General features: G+C 46.0%; 2 protein-coding genes across 2 annotated transcripts; both read right to left on the bottom strand.

The window, feature by feature from the left end:
- Positions 1-733: 733 nt before the first annotated feature.
- Positions 734-6,934, bottom strand: LOC136955523 (aspartate aminotransferase, mitochondrial). The gene is made up of 10 exons (XM_067249239.1): positions 6,793-6,934; positions 4,046-4,202; positions 3,547-3,675; positions 3,392-3,451; positions 3,140-3,301; positions 2,913-3,017; positions 2,584-2,734; positions 2,317-2,482; positions 1,817-1,967; positions 734-1,738 (listed from the first exon to the last, which is right to left on the bottom strand). The coding sequence occupies exons 1-10, from the start codon at positions 6,873-6,875 to the stop codon at positions 1,616-1,618; spliced, it is 1,287 nt and encodes a 428-aa protein (XP_067105340.1). The 5' UTR covers positions 6,876-6,934; the 3' UTR covers positions 734-1,615.
- Positions 6,935-11,029: 4,095 nt separating this feature from the next.
- LOC136955328 (calretinin-like) lies at positions 11,030-17,935 on the bottom strand. Its single transcript, XM_067249014.1, has 11 exons — positions 17,802-17,935; positions 14,542-14,618; positions 14,347-14,436; positions 14,130-14,210; positions 13,657-13,713; positions 13,424-13,501; positions 13,289-13,344; positions 13,151-13,190; positions 12,308-12,361; positions 12,006-12,077; positions 11,030-11,626 (listed from the first exon to the last, which is right to left on the bottom strand). Exons 1-11 carry the CDS (start codon positions 17,875-17,877, stop codon positions 11,510-11,512), a joined length of 798 nt encoding a protein of 265 aa, XP_067105115.1. The 5' UTR covers positions 17,878-17,935; the 3' UTR covers positions 11,030-11,509.
- Between the last annotated feature and the right edge of the window lie 1,086 nt (positions 17,936-19,021).

Consider the following 19,021-nt stretch of genomic DNA (forward strand, 5'->3'; position numbering starts at 1 on the left):
TCTAAGCACTGCATTGTGAATAGAGAATACAGAGAGATCTAGAGAGAGATGCGGGGAGAAAGAGAGGGAAAGAGGCAGAAAGAGAAGCAGGCAGAAATGGAGAGGGAAGATAGAGAAGGGGAGGCACAGCGATAGATCCAGAGGGAAAAAGTGACAGATGGAGAGAAAGAAGGACAGAGGCAGAGAGAAAGGGAGAGGGGACTATAGACACAGAAAGAGAGGTAGGGAGAAAATGGAATGAGGGAGAGAGCAAGCACAGTGAGCTGGCAGTCTGCCCAGACTGAGGACATTGGGGGGCTGGATGGAGAGGGGGCTGGGGCCACAGTAGAGGAATCAGTAGGTGTGTGTCAGGAGAATTTCTTATGAATTGAAAAACAGCCCTAAGCATCCTGTCTAAATAGCTCAGTGCAGAGTAACAGGGAATAAACACAATAGGCCAGAACAGTCTCGTAAATGAAGCAATTTAAGGGTTAACATGTTGGGTTAAAGCAAAGCTCCTGCTCCACGGGATGTGGAGGTCAGATAGCAGCACAGTGGCTCGCCCTGTTTTAGCTGCACTGCTTCCTTGCTTCCTCATTGTGGGTAGACACCACCATCTAGTGGACATGTCTCTATACTACTTTCCAGTGCAGATTTATCTCTAGTCTACAGTTAAAAGTCTCCTGACCATTTCATAAGGTGTTCATATATCAATTAAATGTATATGTATCTGAAAGGAAAACAACATCCCATATTACAGTTGTAGGGTTTATTGTTTGTTCAGAGGAAATGTTATAACCGTAAAACAGGATGTTTACTGATGCAATGAACGTAAAACCAGAACATGTTGACTGAAAGCCCATTTTAAATCAACATGAGTAGAGAGAGAACATACGTAGACATTTGCACATTCTCTCAGTTACAATCAGAAAGACACAAACAGATGAGGAGCTTGGAGATCCGACCTACATTTGATACTAATACAGTATGTAGAAGCTCTAAAGCGGGGCAGGAAGTAAGGAGTAACAATTTCTACACAGGCAGAACCCAACTAAATAGATTGACCATTTCAGCTGAATAATATTCATCTAGACTAGATAGATTTTAACCTTTACCTGACCTGTCACTGATGCACCACAGGACTGAAGTGGCATCACTTTGTGCTTGTAGAATCTCTATTGCTACTGGCCTCTTTACGTCCTAAATGGGCTGAAATTAATCTGAAATGCAACCCATCTTTAACATAAATAACAACCCCCTCCCCCATAACACACACCTATCCCTCCCCAACACACACACACACACACACACCGGTGGAACCATATCTCATGTAGCTGGTTTGAAAAGGAAGCATTCATCTAGGACATTTATTTAACAGATCATTCATAAACTTCATATCTAATAAATAAGCCTAAACATACACCAGAGGACAGCCTGACAGTGTCTGGTCAGAGGGGGTGTAACCGTTAAACAACGGGGGGGGGGGGGAATTGAAGCCATGATCAATCCACATCCACAGTCATACAGAATGAGGGATGGTGGATGTGGTGGAGGAGAGAGGGAATGCAGAAAGCTCCACTATTGTTGTTGTTCTGATTGTATTTATGTCCAATGCCACCATGCCCCCTGCCCCTCTCTACTTGGTGACGGCGTGGATTCCCTGTGCCAGGTATCCCACATTGCCCGAGGTGACGCCCGCCATGGAGATGCGTCCGTCCTTGGTCATGTACACGGAGAACTCCTTGGTAAGGCGCTCCACCTGCAAAAACCACACATGATCACCATGGAGACTGCCTGTTCAAACTCACTCATATATACAGTAGACGTGTGTGTGTACCTGCTCGGGTTTCAGTCCTGTGAAGCAGAACATGCCAATCTGGTCAATGACGTGCTGCCAGTTGCAGGTGGAGCCCTCCTTCTGCAGGTTAGCCACCAACTGCTCCCTCATCTTGATGATGCGGTTAGCCATGCCATGGACCTCCCCCAACCTGGGAACAAAGACGCACCTCAGCCTGCTGTCTCTCTGTGTGTCTGTCTGTGTGTGTGTGTCTGTCTGTCTGTGTGTGTGTGTCTGTGTGTGTGTGTCTGTGTGTGTGTGTCTGTGTGTGTGTCTGTGTGTGTGTGTGTGTCTGTGTGTGTGTGTGTGTGTCTGTGTGTGTGTGTCTGTGTGTGTGTGTGTGTCTGTGTGTGTGTGTGTCTGTGTGTGTGTGTCTGTGTGTGTGTGTCTGTGTGTGTGTGTCTGTGTGTGTGTGTCTGTGTGTGTGTGTCTGTGTGTGTGTGTGTCTGTGTGTGTGTGTGTCTGTGTGTGTGTCTGTGTGTGTGTGTGTCAGCGCTTACCAGATGGTGTAGAGCTCTGGTGTGTTGAGGATGGTGGTAGCGATCCTGGCTCCATTCATGGGTGGGTTGGAGTAGATGGGTCGGATCAGAATCTTCAGCTGTGACTCCACCCTCTTGGCCTCTTCAGCATCGGCACACACCACTGTGAACCCTCCCACACGCTCACCTGACACCCAAACAAACAAACACACGTGAGACCACCTTCTTTGATTTGATCATTTACCACAATTAGCAGATCGTCATGTTAGGTTTAGACAGCTGGCTGACCGTAGAGGCCCATGTTCTTGGCGAAGGACTGGGACAGGACAATGTTGTGGCCCTGCTCGATGAAGTAGCGCACCGCCCAGGCGTCACGGTCGATGTCTCCGCTGGCAAAGCCCTGGTAGGCCATGTCAAAGAACACCAGCAGGTTCCTTTTCTGAGAGGGTGGAGAGGAGGAAGGAGGGTGGAGATGGGAGGAGGGTTGATGGAGAGAGAAGAGGGGGAGAAAGCGAATGGGGAGTTAGTAGCACCAGATGTGTACTAGAGCATAGAGAACGTTCTGGTACGAGGACATCAGCAGCACAGTCAGTCACCACGGTAATTAGAGCCCTTACCTTGACCAGGTCAGAGATCTCCTTCCACTGCTCAGGGCGGGGGTCCACGCCGGTGGGGTTGTGGGCACAGGCGTGCAGCATGATCACACTCTTCTCTGGTATTTTCTGATCAGGAAGGAGAGAGCGCTGTTAGACCCAAGGAAGTCGCCAGTTCCAGACACTCAAAACATCCGTGCTACCGGCATCGTCTCTGACCCCCCCCCCCCCCCCCCCCCCCCGTCTCTTACAGAGATGTCGTCCAGAGCTCCTTTGAAGTCGAAGCCGCAGGTTGCGGGGTCGTAGTAGCGGTAGGCCTTCAGCTGCATGCCCGCGTCTCTGAAGATGGGGGTGTGGTTCCCCCAGGAGGGCTTGGGCAGGTACACATCACGGGCCTCCGTGTGGAAGCGGGACTGGAAACACAGAGACAGGAGACCATCAGATCAAAGCACACCTTTGTGACTCAAACTAATGACTTCCTGTTTCCTTTGGTGGGTCCTTACCAGAAAGTTTGCTCCAATACGCAGAGAGCCAGTTCCTGAGATAGTCTGGACAGTGATGTTCTGGAGAAGAGAGGAGATGATGTTGAGAAGACAGAAACCTGCTACGGAATTCACGCCTTACCCCTTCACGTCTCACCCCTTCACATCTCACTTACCCTGCCACTCTTCAGGACCTCACTGTCGGCCCCCAGGGCCAGCTGGGCACAGGACTTGGTGAACTCTGCCAGCCCCCCGATGCCCAGGTACTCTTTATCCAACTGCTTCTCAGCAATCAAAGCCTCCGCCTACGGGGGTGGATAGAGAGCAAGAGGGAGGAAGAGAGACATTGCATCACATGCTATCCCCATTTAACACATGTTTGTCGATATGCCCAGATGTTTCAGTGCTGTGCAGGACAGCTCAGGATGACAGTGCAAAAATGCACCAATCACAAACCAGAGAATGAAACTCCCCCAAATGTATGTGGAGACAAGACTGAACTAAGGTGTTCTCCCTCTACTGTACTCTGATACTATGCAACTATACAGAGATTTTGATGCTGTGGGTTTTGGCTCCTTTCTGAGCTCAGGACCTTTCTGTTAAAGCTACTCACAATGACTTGAAGGAGGATTGAATAAAACATGAACGTTATTGAAACTGAATGCGTGTTTGTACCTTGCGGACACAGCTGAGCACGAACGGCTTGCCCTGGTCATCTCGGTAGGCCCCCACTCCCAGGTTCATCTTCTTGGGGTTGGAGTCCCTCTTGTAGGCCTCAGACACCCCCAGGATGGGATCAGGGGGGCCCATCTGCACTCCCCCCCACCATGAGCTGCAGCCAAAGCACAGCACAGCACAGGTTAGCTACTGATGAGGTAGGAGGACTGACCACACCACTAGAGGGCACCAGCCCTGAGAGGACCCACAGTGGTGGGGACCACGGACTATGGACAATCAATGACTATGGACCCTAATCCTTAAGGCAAACACAGACAAACGCTCTCTTGCATGTTGGTGTCATCAGAGGTAAGGGATCCAGGGTGGCTGACCCAGGGGCTGACGGGGGGGGGGGCAGACAGAGCATGTCCGAATAACAAACATCCACCTGAAACTCTGACTAGGGCCATGGTAAGGACAGCAACTAACAGACAGAGAGGCGGTGTGCAAATCATAGTACATAACTCCTCCCTGGCTCTGGTCTTTTTCTGTTGTAAACTTAACCCAGGTCATTAGTGTTCAGTGGAGCCCAGTTCAGCCCTGATTAACCATTATCGCACTTCTCACTGTAATGCCACAGCTTAACTGCTCATGTGAGCATAATTCACTCCACAGTCCACATACATGCACACACGCAAAGAAATGCACACCTGCAATTGCCCAAATGAATGAGGATCTCTGAAGAATTTCTACCCAGTCAAATTTAAGTTATTTTTCAGTTCTAAAAGTTCAGGTTTAAGTTCTAAAATGTTAACTGCTAAACTGTATGCTGTTCTTTTAAATAAGGCAATTAATACTCTACATAATGAGAACTGGAATTCTACTTGCAACAATCCTTTCAAGGGTTAGTTTGGAAAGTGACTTCTGGGTGAAAAATCAGAGGAATAAGAGCAGAGGTTCAGTTCTAGGGCAAACACCCTCATCTGCTGCCAGCAGAGTGAACACACAAACTTACACTCTTTGTCCGAGGGTCATGCAAAGCCTCTAAGCTAGCAGTCCTGCTTTTCCATCCAGGATTGTGCATATGTACACACACACACGTTGTGTTGGGAGCTATAGTGTCTCTGATTAAAGGCCAGAGTTACACAGTGTCAGGAAGATCCTCTCAGGTTACTTCTACTCCCCAACACTGAAGCAGGCAGCTAAAGTTAGATCTGGAGGCTTTGTAAAGGGTAGTCACCATTGCAGCAGTCAGTCAACTGATACCTTATTAGCCTTCACCAACCCCAACCCTAACACTAGCTCCCTTGACTACCCTAATTTACCTCTCCCGCCCACAGCCTTGTCTAATGCAGATCAACTACGGGAGGGTTAGGGTTAGTCTGGATCAGAGCAAGGATACAGGATGGGATATTCACAAAGGAACACAGATTATGTTATACAGTCTAGATATCGGTAACAGATAAATATGCTCCTATCTCATTCAGATAAAAACTCTTCTGTGAAGGGACCTTCAGAGATGGTTTATAATGCTACCACAGCAAAAATGCGGGACCGTTGAGCGTGTAGGGACAGGCTAGGATGATGGCCCAGTCTCAGAGTGCAGGCCGTGGCATCATCCTGGCTCTGTTTTCTGGATCTGGCTGAACTCTATGCATATTCTTAAAACTAAATGTAACTTAAATTAAATATTTTTATGAATTCCTATAGCCGTTTGAACAGTCGGCCTAAATACACAGGATATTTACAGCGAGTCTAATGCGAGATTACCGAGATTTTCCGCCACCCCCTCTAACTGGATCTGACCGCTGAGGTTATGAGACAGGATTTTACAAATAAATAAGTGGCCTTAGAATACTGCGGGTAGTTAGCGTCGACTATGGAGAACACAATACTAAAACAGAACTGTGCAATTGAGAAAATCCAATACACACAGTCTATATTGTACTACACACAAGCAGCCGAGACAGCGGTGTTTGCCCTCCAAGTGGAAAGCGAAAGGGCACCGGCTACCGTCATCAAGTCTGATGGGGACAGGGTACGTTTAACCAATCAGCGATCAGAGGCGCGAACGAGATAGCCAATAATCAACCTGGAATTCACTGAACTACGGAATGTCGTAGAGATCAAACAAGCAAAATGTTTGTGGTCCTGGAGACTTAAATACATACTCAACCATGATGAGGGCGGTTCAGAAAGTGCTTAGACTTAACAGTGCTTTCATAAAGACTTGCATTCTTAGGTCACTGAATTGACAAGACAGTTGTAGAAAGTTTTAGGATGAGAGCAATAATTCCATAAGAATATGGTTAGCCTCATTAACTTTGACTGTTAGTTAAGGACGTATGATGTGTTTATCTAGCTGCCTGGCGTTTTTTGTCTGCATCCAAGCATGTATATACATACACCTTTGAAGATGTATGATTACAGCCAGTCGTGACAAAATGAGTCGAGGACTATGATGCATGATTAGCGTGTCACATGGTACTGCTGCCAAATAAGAAGCTCAAATTCAATTAAGCACAGAATTCCACAAACTCATACTGCATCTAAAATGTATCACAATTTACAACAAGAGCTGACTTTCATTTGACCCTTGGGTTGACAACGATGTGGTCGGACTACCTGTAAGCTAACTGGCTAAGGTTAGTTGCAAAAACTAACGACGGGTTCAGTTAGTGGCTAGCTAGCAGGCTAGCTGACTTGCTCAATGTCAAACGAATACCATCTCATATCACGACAACCAAGTGCATTAGATGAATTACCTGTTACGGCTGGGGAGAACGCCCAAGGATGGGGAAATACTCCCAATACCACAGATCACCTTACTGGATTTCAACAGGGCCATGGTTATACAGACAGCGGGGTGTGTAGAGTGACTGAAAATTTGACATAGAGGGGAGGGAGGGACAAGGTGAGCGTGAACGCACCCCTACGTCATTACGTCAGAGAGAAAGCGCACGTGCTAAACGGAACGGAGATTATAAATTAATATGTGAACAAAACCTTTTGTGCTGTAAATGCACTTGATTAACTTTGTATTGCCATTATGTTTTCTGTTCCAATTCTTCTACAGATTTTCCAATTTCCCGGAATTTATGCTCAACGATTTGTCTCAATTAACTACGTGTGGCCTGCTCTGCGTCCGTGGCGTTCCACTAGAAAGGCTTTATACAAAATTATATGACAGATATATAATTAAAAGTAAACTGTCACGGCAAGACAATATATTTGCATCCTTTTGTGTAAGTTTTTTTGATTGAAAGAGAAATGTACACCTGAGGGCGCCATTGTTCTTTGACGTTTGTCCGCTTGTCAGCCGTGCATCGCCAAGTACACAAGAGAGAGCCCGCCAAGGTCCTGAACAGGTGAGTGAACGTATCTACATATTATTGTTCAGAATGGGTCGTTTTGGGGTTGGATTAGATTGGCAAGTGGGGAAGGTGGGCGAGATAACCCATGGATGGAGGAGGTAGGCTATCAGCCTTGATTACCACATCTTGGAGACGAGATAGGTAAATAGAAACCATGCAGTTCCTGAAAGGCCCTCATCGATTGGCCTGTACCAACCACTGATCACTTCATTTCCAGTAAATGTATGCGTTTTGTTGGTAACGTTTTTTGTCTGCATTCTTTTGAGCACAAAGATGCAGTTTCTCCCCACCTCTGCAACGAGTTTTGATTCTGCTTTCATCTGGTTCCCCAGGGAGCCATGAAGGAACCTCTGCAGACAGAACTTGGAAGTCCATGAAACAGCTTCCAGCTGGCACATGACAACAGTCTCTACTGGCACAGGAACAGAATGTGTGTGTCTATCTGTGTGTGTGTGTGTATGTGTGTGTGTTGGTGTTTGTGTGGGGGGTGTGTGGGGGGGGGGAGTTGTTTTCTTTTCCAGAAAGAAAGTCCATATTTTCATTTTCATTCTCATGGATGCATGAACATGTTTGTGCGATTGTATGTGGGTGTGTGTGTGTGTGTGTGTATGTACGTGTGTGTGTCCGAGTAGGGAATTGTTTGTTTTTATTAGTTTTACAGTATTTACGGTGGCTAGCAAGCAAGATGCACCCAAAATTAATGTAGAATTGGTTCAATCAGCTCCTTACTGTGGGCTCTTAGTAGAATATCAGCAGGACCATGTCCTCTACAGTCTCTGGGTGACCAGAATTGATGAATACCAAGAGAGTGACAGAGAAAGTGAGGTGTAGGGGGGGGGGGGTAAAGAGAGATAAGAGATAGTGGCAGAGAGAGTGAGGTGTAGGGGGGGGGGAGTAAAGAGAGATAGTGGCAGAGAGAGTGAGGTGGAGAGAGGGAGGGGGGAGTAAAGAGGGATAGTGGCAGAGAGAGTGAGGTGGAGAGAGGGAGGGGGGAGTAAAGAGAGATAGTGGCAGAGAGAGTGAGGTGGAGAGAGGGGGGGGGGAGAGGGATTGTGGCAGAGAGAGTGAGGTGGAGAAGGGGAAGGGGATAAAGATAGAGGGGCAGAGAAAGGAACAGAGGGAGATGGTACTGACTGTAATGCTGACTGACACATAAAAGCCTCCACTGATTTAGGGTTTCCTTGAGCACCATGTCAAACAGGCTTCTATATAACCTTTGGTACTATATGCATGTGTGTGTGAGAGAGAGAGAGAGAGAGAGAAAGACTGAGAGAAATATAACAAGGCAATGTACAAAATAGACTTCATATGGAGCACGCCTTAAAGCATTCAATTATTATATGTGGTGGGTAAACGTAGGGTAACCATCATCCTATAAGTGTGGTTGGAACCTCCCTGGAGATGCTCTTTCCATCTCTCTCTCTCTCTCTCTCTCTCTCTCTCTCTCTCTCTCTCTCTCTCTCTTTCTCTGTGTTTTCTCTCTCTCTCTTTCTCTGTGTTTTCTCTCTCTTTACATACATCTCCCTCTTGCACCATTAACTCCTGAAGGGGCTGAGAGAGTCTGTCCCAGTGGTCCCTAACCACAGAGTAATTAAACTGAAACAGGCCGCTGTGGACATGACAGGTCTCCCAGCTTGTACAACTGCCTCTGAAAGATAATTGGCATTTAACACGTTATAATCTCTGTCTTCTGTAAACCATACATAAAGGATGCATGGGATTGTAAATATTTTTTTCCACTCTAATAACATAAGCCAAGCACCAATTGAATAGAAATGATGGCAAAATTCACTGCACTTTTTTATTGTGTGTTGAGGACAAGTGTATGTGGATGCATTTATCAGACTATATATCTGTCTATGTCCTCTTTATCAGACTGTCTTTGTCATCTTCATAAAACTCTGTCTTTCTCATTTTATGGAATTACAGAGATACATTTCTCCGCAGAATAAATGGATTAGAGACAGAAACAATCGAGGTAAAGTCGGAGTGTTTCTGCCTGTTCCAGCATTTGGCAGAGTGGGATTAGGAGCTCGCAGGGAGAGTGCTGAGCAGGAGAGGAAGCTGGTCCTAAACCCTGCAGGATTTACAGCAGCTGCTTGTGCCATGTCCACAACACGCCGATAACATTCCTGAAAAGCCTAAACAGGCATTCTTATCCAGACACCACAGAGACGCAGTGATGTCAGAGAAGGGAGATGTAGTGTGTGCGTTTGTCTTGATTGAGTTTATTTATGGATATGCTGTGGGAGTGAAACCTACAACTCCATGTTCGAAAGTGTTTGGTCCGCACCTAAACTGGTCCTTGAGAGAACCGTACTTCTGCTTCAACTCTGAATCTCTCCTGCCTCATTATTGAGTCTCTACTGCCTCAACACTGTGAGTCTGTCCTGCCTCAACACTTTGAGTCTGTCCTGCCTCAACACTTTGAGTTTGTTCTGCCTCAACACCGTGAGTCTGTCCTGCCTCAACACCGTGAGTCTGTCCTGCCTCAACATTGTGAGTCTGTCCTGCCTCAACACTTTGAGTCTGTCCTGCCTCAACACCGTGAGCCTGTACTGCCTCAACACTGTGAGCCTCCACTTCCTCAACACTGTGAGCCTCTACTGCCTCAACACTGAGAGTCTGTCCTGCCTCAACATTGTGAGTCTGTCCTGCTTCAACACTGTGAGTCTCTACTGCCTCAACACTGGCGTATAGGGTCCCTTGTGTGTGTGCTACTGTGTGAGTGTGTGTGCGGCTGTGTGTGTGTAGGGGGGGGGGGGTAATCAGAGCGGACTTAACTCTATTTTCCTCTTGGTTCTGTGCAGTTGTCAGCAGTTAGCAGCTTCAGGCTCAAAGCTGTGTGTGCGTGTGTGTGTGTGTGTGTGTGTTTGGGGGGGGGGGGTTGTGCTTTAAAAAACTAGTGACTTTAATTAAAGATGAAACCTCTGATTATTAATTGATGGAAGTCAGACTGTTCCATCCAACTGAATGGTGGGGGTGGCCATGGAAACCCGAAGAGCTTACTGTTATACACAAAATTATTCAGTTGCACTAAAAAGCACAATGTAACTAACCCAAACCCTGTTTTAAGCCCATCCCTCTACTCATTTAGTCATTTAGCAGACGCTCTTATCCAGAGCGACTTACAGTAAGTACAGGGACATTCCCCCGAGGCAAGTAGGGTGAAGTGCCTTGCCCAAGGACACAACGTCATTTTGGCACGGACGGGAATCGAACTGGGAATCGAACGGGAATCGAACTGGCAACCTTCAGATTACTAGCCCGGTTCCCTAACCGCTCAGCCACCAGCTCTACTAACCCACTTTTAACCCCAATCCTCTACTAACCCTAACCTGTTCCTACCACTTAACTAACCCCAACACTCTATTAACCCATTACTAGGTGGAGCTAGCAAACAGGAGTCATTAGAGATAATACACATGCTTGGAACATCTCTGCTGTCTTCTCAGAAACCACTTTTGAAATAGCTTTATTCTTGCTGTCTTAAACTTAACAGCTGGCCATCATAGAAACACTGAAGACACATTCTGAGATTGAGGTTTGGGCTTTTAACTTCAGAACTAGTGCCCTGAGAGAAGGGGGATAGAGAGACAGATGAAGATAGGCAGAGTTGATTCTGAGCAATGTTTATTTATTCCCTTTATAATATTTTTTGAAGAACAGCACAAGCCTAAACCAATCGTTAACAAGATAACAATGAATACAAGGAGCAAGAGGGAATAGCAAGAACCAGAGAGAGTAAGGGAGTGAGGAGAAGGATAATCAAACAGATAAAGAGAGAGGGAGAAGAGAGGTAGAGAGAGGAGAGGGAGAAGGCAGAGAGTGACAAAATGATTTGGAAAACAAAGAGAATAGAATTAATGGGGATACAGGCATGTGTCAGCATTCGCATTCAGATAAACAATCCTATTCTTTCTCCTATTTCCATTAGCCATGGCAACCTCAGACAGGAGCCACATGGAGGGTTACAAAACAAGCTGCAGATAACAACATGACCAGGGAGCCCCACACTGCAGGGGTGGGGGTGTACATGCACCTGGGGACAGGGTCGGGGGTCATCATGGTAGCAGCAGGGGCGTGCCCGGATGTCAGAGTTTAGAGGTCACACGAGGGGCTCGCGGCAGAGGACGATCTCCAGCTCAGTGCGGTAGAGCTTTCCCCCGTCTGAAAGGGCCATGATGCTCTTCTTGTACCCCACCAGACCAGTGGAGTCCAGCTCCTACACAAACACACAGTATATACACACGTACATACACACACATACACACACACACATACAAACACACACACACACTCAGTGATATTGCCACCATAGTGAGTCTAACAGTGATAAGTGAAAGAAAGACAAGGTCTAGAGAGCTCGGAAGTTCAAAACAAGTGTGATGAAGGTGCTCTTTGATAGGGAACACAAAAGTTCAAAAAAAGAAAAAAGGTCTAAGGCACTCTTCTGCCAAAACGTTTGACGGCTTTTGTTCAGAAGGCTATTTTATGGTGAAATTCTAAAAACACATTTTACTATATAGTACTAGTACATGTTACAATACTGCGGAGCTGGGTTCCAATCCATGATCACTGGAACTTCTAGGGAGGCTGCTCACCATCTTCTTCTTGTCGTGCAGGTCTTTCAGCAGAGCGTCCAGCTCCTGTTCATCGATGTAGCCGTTCCCATCCTAAGAAAAGAATAGCAGGTAAGATATTGCCTCGGGCCATAGCCATAGCAACAACACTCACAGGTGTGTACCTGCAGAATCTCCCGGAGCAGGTGAGCGTTTGCATAATATTGTTTTGAAAACTAACCATCTCGCTCACCCACACAAGCAAACACACCCCTCCCCCACCCTCTCACTCCCCCCACCGCCCCCCACCCCTCTCAGGCTCAATCATACAGCCCCGGACTCGCCTTGTCATAGAAGGTAAAGATGGTATTAAACTGCTCGGCTGTGAGCTTGATACCCTGAGTGCAAAAGAAGAGAGGGAGAGAAGAAAGAATGAAGACAAGTGAGGGAGAGGGAGAGAGAAGAGTGAGTAGAGAGGAAGAAAGGAGGGAGAGAAACAGAAGAACAAAGTGTCAAAAATCACAGATGATAAGGATTTCTACAGTCTATCAGGAAGACCCTCCCTCTCCAGAACCAATGTTAATCTATGTGTAGATTATGATAACTGGGATTGAGGTTTATCTAATCCTCACTAGATGCCCTAATCCCATGTCAGAGAGGATTGGGTATCTGGACATCTTTTGTTTTTCACAACAGACCTCCACCCCCCAACATAAACACAAACAGACATAGCAGAGTGCAGAGAGCATGCAGCTGCAATCCAACCCTAAAGAAGCTTGTATTTCTCCATATGCCAGTCTGAGAATCTAATCTTCTTATAAGACCATAGGTATGGATCTGCTCAATGACCCCATAACCTCTACTGTACAGGGATAACTCTAACAACCTCATAACCTCTACTGTGCAGGGATAACTTTAATAACCTCATAACTACTACTGTACAGGAATACAGGAAATACCTAACATGCCCTAACCCTGCTCTTCTTAACAACCTCATAACTTGTGGGAGTAATTGGTGAAGCAGTTATTTGTGTGAGTGTGTGTGTTTATGAGAGAGAGAGAGTGTGTGCATGTACGTGTGTGTGTGTGTGTGTGTGTGTGTGTGTGTGTGTGTGAGAGAGAGAGTGAGAGAGTGTGTGTGTGTGCGTGCGTGTGCATGTGTGCTGTCTTCCCTTCTCCTGTCTCACCTGGAATTTGAGCAAGAAGTTTTCCTGGACAGGCAGCAGTCTGAAACAAACAAAGTAATGTGTCTTCAGACTGAGAAACACACACACACACACACACACACACAAACACACCAAGCGAGCTTAGACATATACACTCACCTGGCCATCTCAGAGAGGCCCAGCTTACCATCTCCATTTAGATCAAACATCCTCAGCTGCACAGAGAGAAACAAGATGGTCAAGGTTGTCTGTCTGTCCATCTGCCTCTCTGTCTGCAGGAGGTAGGCTACTCACAATGGTCTGTGTGTATTCATCAAGCTTCTTGTCATCGTAATGTCTGTTGGCCTTTTTCAGCAGGTCTGACAGGAAGCCCTGAGGAAAACACATCCTGTCACATAACCTCTTACTCTCTTTATCCTGAAGTTCGGTGGTTTGTGATTGTGCCCATGAAGTTGCGGTAACATCTTAGTCCATACAATGTATATTTAAATTGTATCAACACAGGGTGATGTTGTTGTGTTGTTTACCTTCAGCTCGTTGGCCTCTATGTATCCACTACGGTCCGTGTCATACCTCCTCCATGCCTGTGGAGGAGCCAGAGAAAGATTACAACACACTGCAGCTGTGACTCTAAGTGACTGTGTGCTGTGGTGCGTTCTAAGAACCCCCCCTCAGAAAGGGATAGAGAAACAATTGATTATCGAGTTAAATAAAAAGTGTGTAATCTGTGTTTTAATCCAGCAGCTGTCCCATCTCCAGAGCCTTATCAAAGATAAATGCTTTAACCCTCCCACCCCCACTCCACTGCAGTGAGGTTGCAACCCATTCATAATATATGTCAATCTGAGAATAGCTCAGTGCCCCCCAACGCTGGGGAACCCTACACACTGCACTTCGCCCCTCCTTTCTCTCTAGTATTTTCTTTTTATGAGAGCGTTCTCCAGGCATAGACACTACACACACAACACACACGTATTCACACACGCACACACACACTTACCGCCATGAACTCTGTGCTGGATCCAACATACTGCCGGAAACAAAGCAGGAAGTTCTCTTCTGTGGGAAGTATCTGAGCAAGCTGGAGAGGAGGGCGAGGGATGAGGGATGGAGTCATTTGTACACATCAACAACTAAATCATTTTAAAAATGATACCAGCGGCTATTATAGCATAAAGTTATAAATATAAAAAATAAACATCTGATTTCTGACTTACTTCTGACATCTCGATTCTCCCATCTGCATTCTTGTCAAATTTAGACATGAAGTCCTTCATCTTTTCTCTGAATGCAGCATTTTTCGGATCCTGTCACACAACATAGACACGCACACACAGACATGTACACATGCACATTCGGTAACTGAAACAAGTCGCCACGCCTGCTGCTCTCCTCACAGGTCAAACACTCACCACGTCGGCTCCTCTCCTAGCAACCTCCAGCTCCTGGAAGAAGTTCTCCAATTCCTTACCCTCGATGTAGCCATTTCCTGTGGGAGGTCAGAACATCAGAGGTCAGTGCAGGAAGATGTAACACACAGACATAATCCTGTTCAAACCAGGCCATTCAAAACATCCTGTATGGTATAATCATCAACACACTCATTCAGTCATGTCTGTGTTGAATTGTGTCTATATCGTCTTCCTGTATCGCATCTCTGAATTGTCTCATTGAATTGTCTGTCTGTATTGAGATCTACGATTGATATCTATGTTTTAGCCTGATATATCTATCTGGCTAAAACAGCGACAGCATGTCATGGATGCAAAACCACAAGCACGCGTGCTGTACAGGACATGGTTATACTTCATCAGCTGGGAAGTGTGGGAGTCCCCTGGTGAGGATCCCCATTAATAGAGCTGACTGGATCCCCTCAAGGGGTCTGCTTGATGCTGATTGCAGCATTACAGATTCTCTTCATCTCAGTTCACACAGCCTGGCAGTCACATGACCAGGGATTACGTCATACCCCAAGCCACAACCCAATGGCACATGAAACACATCTTGATTTGGTCAACACTCCGGACCGTGAAGAAGGGCTGCTCACCATCGTCACCATCATAGGTCTGATTTGCTACTGTATGAATGTGTTAGCTTGTTTTTACAGTAGTATGAACATGTTGACTGAGGCTGAGGAGTGTTTTATGCCCATGAAAATCCAACCCTCATCTCTTCTCCTCCAAGCCTCTTCCTGTCTCCCTCTTCACTCCTCCTCCTTGCCTTTTTCTCTCCTTTCCACCTAGCCACCCGCTTTCCTCTCGGCCCTGTCCTCTCAGCCTCCTCCTCCACTCTTCTCCTCTTCTCCTAGCCACTTCATCTCTCCTCTCCTCCTCACCCCTGCTCCCTCCTCTCCTTCTTTTTGTTGGACAGCACATATGTCTTTCCCATTCCTGATCTGATTGTCCTCACCCCTCCTCCTACCACACCCTCCCTTCCCTTGTTTTTTTTCCAGCTCTACTAACTCTCCCCTCCCTCTCCTGCTTCATTTTCCTGGTGTATTTGATAGGTAAATCACCATCTGGGCTTTGCTTGTTTGAGATGTAAGCAAATCACTGCAAAGCTTTGAGTATGGAAACTAAGCAGCCCAGATTGAGGTGTGTGTGTGGTGTGTGAGCTACCTTTTCCTAAAGATAATGATTTTAAGGTAATTTATGTGAACCAGCTGTGGACATTAGAATCCATATCTCCCTATGAAAATGTATTCTTATCCTATCGCTTTTCCCACAATCACACTTATTCAATGCACATGGCAGTACAATCATCATTGACCTAAAACCAATCATGGATTCTTGAAATGCAAACACACTTTGCAAGCTGTTGTCCGATTTTTCAACATTTATGAGATTATAAACCACAGATTGACGAGGGATTACTGTGGCTACATAGGCTCCAGTTCTCAGATACACCGCCTTCCTCAAATCCTGTCACCATGTCAGGCTGTAGCCTCCATTGATGACATCGCTATACCAGTGAGCACAGATGGTGGTTAGTCCCTCACTGGCCTCACGCAACGTCCCTCAAAAGCTTTAAATGCATTTACGTATTCATAGAATGAGGGGTGAAGGTGACCCATTTTCCCTACACGCACACGTAAACTTTGTTATCCTTTTTGCACGGATGACCAAAGATAATTTGTGTGTGTGTGTGTGTGTATGATACTTCCCATACAGATCCATGAAATCAGGTGCTTTTTGGCGGAGAAGGTACCAATTATTTTACTACTAATTGGAGGGACGTTGAATCTCTCATCGGTACTTGCATTTGGTTTTGGGGGCCCGGGTCCACCGGGGAATTTAAACGAAAATCCCGGTATGGGTAATAGAGCGCGATGACAACTCGGAAAATCCTCGCGCCAGTTCAGGTGTGACCGTTGATGTGCCCACTGAGACGCTTTAGAGTGCTACATCGCCATTGGAGCGGAACATTGTTAAACCACAATGTGTCACGGACGCTGCTCACCATGTACGCAAGTTCGGGCCTCTGATAATGGTGTCATGTGTAAGCTAAATCACTGTTGAATTGGTTCAAAAACTCACTTGGAAGAAGGGTGATATTATTATTGATAAATGAATGATGGTCAAAAACTGTCACTTCATATGTTTTATGAGTAGTAAATGCAAATGTCTTAGACAAGACTCGCTCTGTTATCCTGGGGGTAGTGCGCATGCAGCAGGCGGCACCAGCGGGGACGGAAGACGCAGATGTGCTCTGGCGCACAATGAGGCGCGCGGCGCCGGTGGCAGGTTCCTCAGCCGTATTCTGGTGCAGGGAGGGCGTAAACCCCACCCCCCACCCTCACACCCCACCCCCCACAAACCGCCTACCGCCCCCCTTCAAGCCCGCTCCCCTAGTTTCACCCAACTCCTCAACCGGACAGCACAAGCTCGCGCGTACAGAGAGCCCGGTGTTGACACTCGATTCATTCAGGAAACACGCAGATTCGGTTGCCGTACGGAGTCGACATATGACAGGCACATATACATTACACGCTGTATTAAAGCCACACACATGCACGCGCTGATACACGCACAGTTAAATGTTCAATAATGGATGATATTGCTAAATAGCATGTTACAGATCACAGTTCACAATCCTCCCTGTGTATTTTAATGCTTTATGCAGAGAAAAATAAAACAACGCAAGTCATGTAGAGATCCGTCTCTGTGCGCCCCCAGTTCTGACAGGGGCACTTCTTAAGTGCGTCCCATGCTAGGACTCTTGCGTTTCACCGGTAAAGAGCGGCGGAACCCAAATGGATAAGATAAATAGTTTGTTAACTCATATGACCGTCAAACAATCGTAGTCTACATGTAAAAACGCTTGTACTCACGTCTTTAGAGTTTGGGTTTTGAAAGAATTGTTGACTTTACTAAAGTAACACCACAGTAACTGAAAAAAGCAAATAGCCTCTTGTTTAGGAAAGTTCAGATGTAAAACGACATTTAAATACTTCCACATGGTCACTCTCTCTAGTACCCAACATCAAGCTTTAATCTAAGGATGCAGTTATAAAACTTGCCCACAATATACTGAACAAATATACCTTCTCAGACTATGCAATATTGCTTTCTTGCCCGTATTACACCAGTACCCAGTCTACCGCTAATGAGCCTAATGCCATGTTCCTGCTCCTGCCCGTGCCCTGCACCTGTTCTGACCCTCCAGCACTGACCGTCAGCGTCAAAATGTTTCCAGATATCGAGGAACTGCTCGGCGGTGAGCTCGGCCAGGTGGAGATGAGTTGCCATCCTTCCGTATTTTTCTGCTTCTTTTCGTGGTGCAAAAGCAAATCCTGTGTTAACTTTGTCCCCGTCGGATCCACAAGCTCTCTAAACTGCCAGGAGCTCGTGCCCAGCTGGGGTTTTTAAACTCTCCACACACCTCCCCCCAGGCACCCCCACCCTCCCCCTCCACCCATTCATCGTGCAGTTCTCCTGCCGTCCTGTAGGTGACATAGCAGCAGCAATATACAATTTCTCGAAACCACCCATTTTCTCAAAACTTCAAACACAAAATAAATAAATATGCTCATAAATATGTAACAAAGCTGTCAGATCATAAACACAGCTCAAAATGTAAACAGAGTATACTCTGTATACTCAGAATATATTCATTTGACACAACATCCCAAATTGAGAACTAACTTACTGACATGTATTATAGTATTTAAAAATTAAATTCAAATTATAATCAACACATACAGTGAAGATGTTATACACTGAAGGCACTGCAAGATATATGGTATTGAATGTCTGTATGTTGCACTTGCATACACTACTGTAAGCCCAAAGAACAAAAAACAAAACAAGGGTTAGTAAGTAGTAGGGTTACAGGAAGACTCTCAAAAATGGTCTAAAGGAAAGTAAAAGAAAGATTAATTCTGCCTCAGCATCAAGTCTTTGTGCTGGGTCCGGCCTGCGGACTACATCCATCACAGGCATCGTTGTGAACATGTAACGGTGAACCCTGCTTCATCTGCATAAATGTATTCATGGAATCCAATTCAAATATTCTCACTGTATATAAATAGAAGTAGTTTAGTAAGTGAAGCAGAATGATAGACTTCTGCAGTGGTGTATTTGTATGCACTGCTGATTTACAGTATGTACACTACGATAGTGGAGTACAGTGAACACTTACTTGCACACATGGATATCGTAGATCTTTGACCTTTTCTGAGTTGCGCTCAAAGGATACTCTGTACACTTGCTTCATCCCTGTTGCGTTGGCAAGGGAAATGGTAAGAAGGCTTATTGAGTCTTTCAGAATCGGTTTTGAAGGACCACATCAACGTAATTAAAAACAAGCGTGATCAGTTGTGGGTCGGTGTGCATAAACTATATCCACTGTGTTGTAGTTGCGTCCAACTTTTGCTGCCTGTGTTAACCTTTT

This window comes from Osmerus mordax, chromosome 13 (genome assembly GCF_038355195.1).
Source record: "Osmerus mordax isolate fOsmMor3 chromosome 13, fOsmMor3.pri, whole genome shotgun sequence".
Taxonomy (NCBI): domain Eukaryota; kingdom Metazoa; phylum Chordata; class Actinopteri; order Osmeriformes; family Osmeridae; genus Osmerus; species Osmerus mordax.

Excerpts from the sequence above, each read along its gene's own strand:
- LOC136955523 (XM_067249239.1), bottom strand. The coding sequence starts at position 6,875 with ATGGCCCTGTTGAAATCCAGTAAGGTGATCTGTGGTATTGGGAGTATT. Across the intron at positions 3,302-3,391 it reads GTATTGGAGCAAACTTTCTG|TCCCGCTTCCACACGGAGGC; the intron begins GTAAGGACCCAC and ends CTGTGTTTCCAG. Across the intron at positions 2,735-2,912 it reads AGATCTCTGACCTGGTCAAG|AAAAGGAACCTGCTGGTGTT; the intron begins GTAAGGGCTCTA and ends CCACCCTCTCAG.
- LOC136955328 (XM_067249014.1), bottom strand. The coding sequence starts at position 17,877 with ATGGCAACTCATCTCCACCTGGCCGAGCTCACCGCCGAGCAGTTCCTC. Across the intron at positions 14,211-14,346 it reads GGAGAATCGAGATGTCAGAA|CTTGCTCAGATACTTCCCAC; the intron begins GTAAGTCAGAAA and ends CCTCCTCTCCAG. Across the intron at positions 13,714-14,129 it reads CCAGCACAGAGTTCATGGCG|GCATGGAGGAGGTATGACAC; the intron begins GTAAGTGTGTGT and ends GCTCCTCCACAG.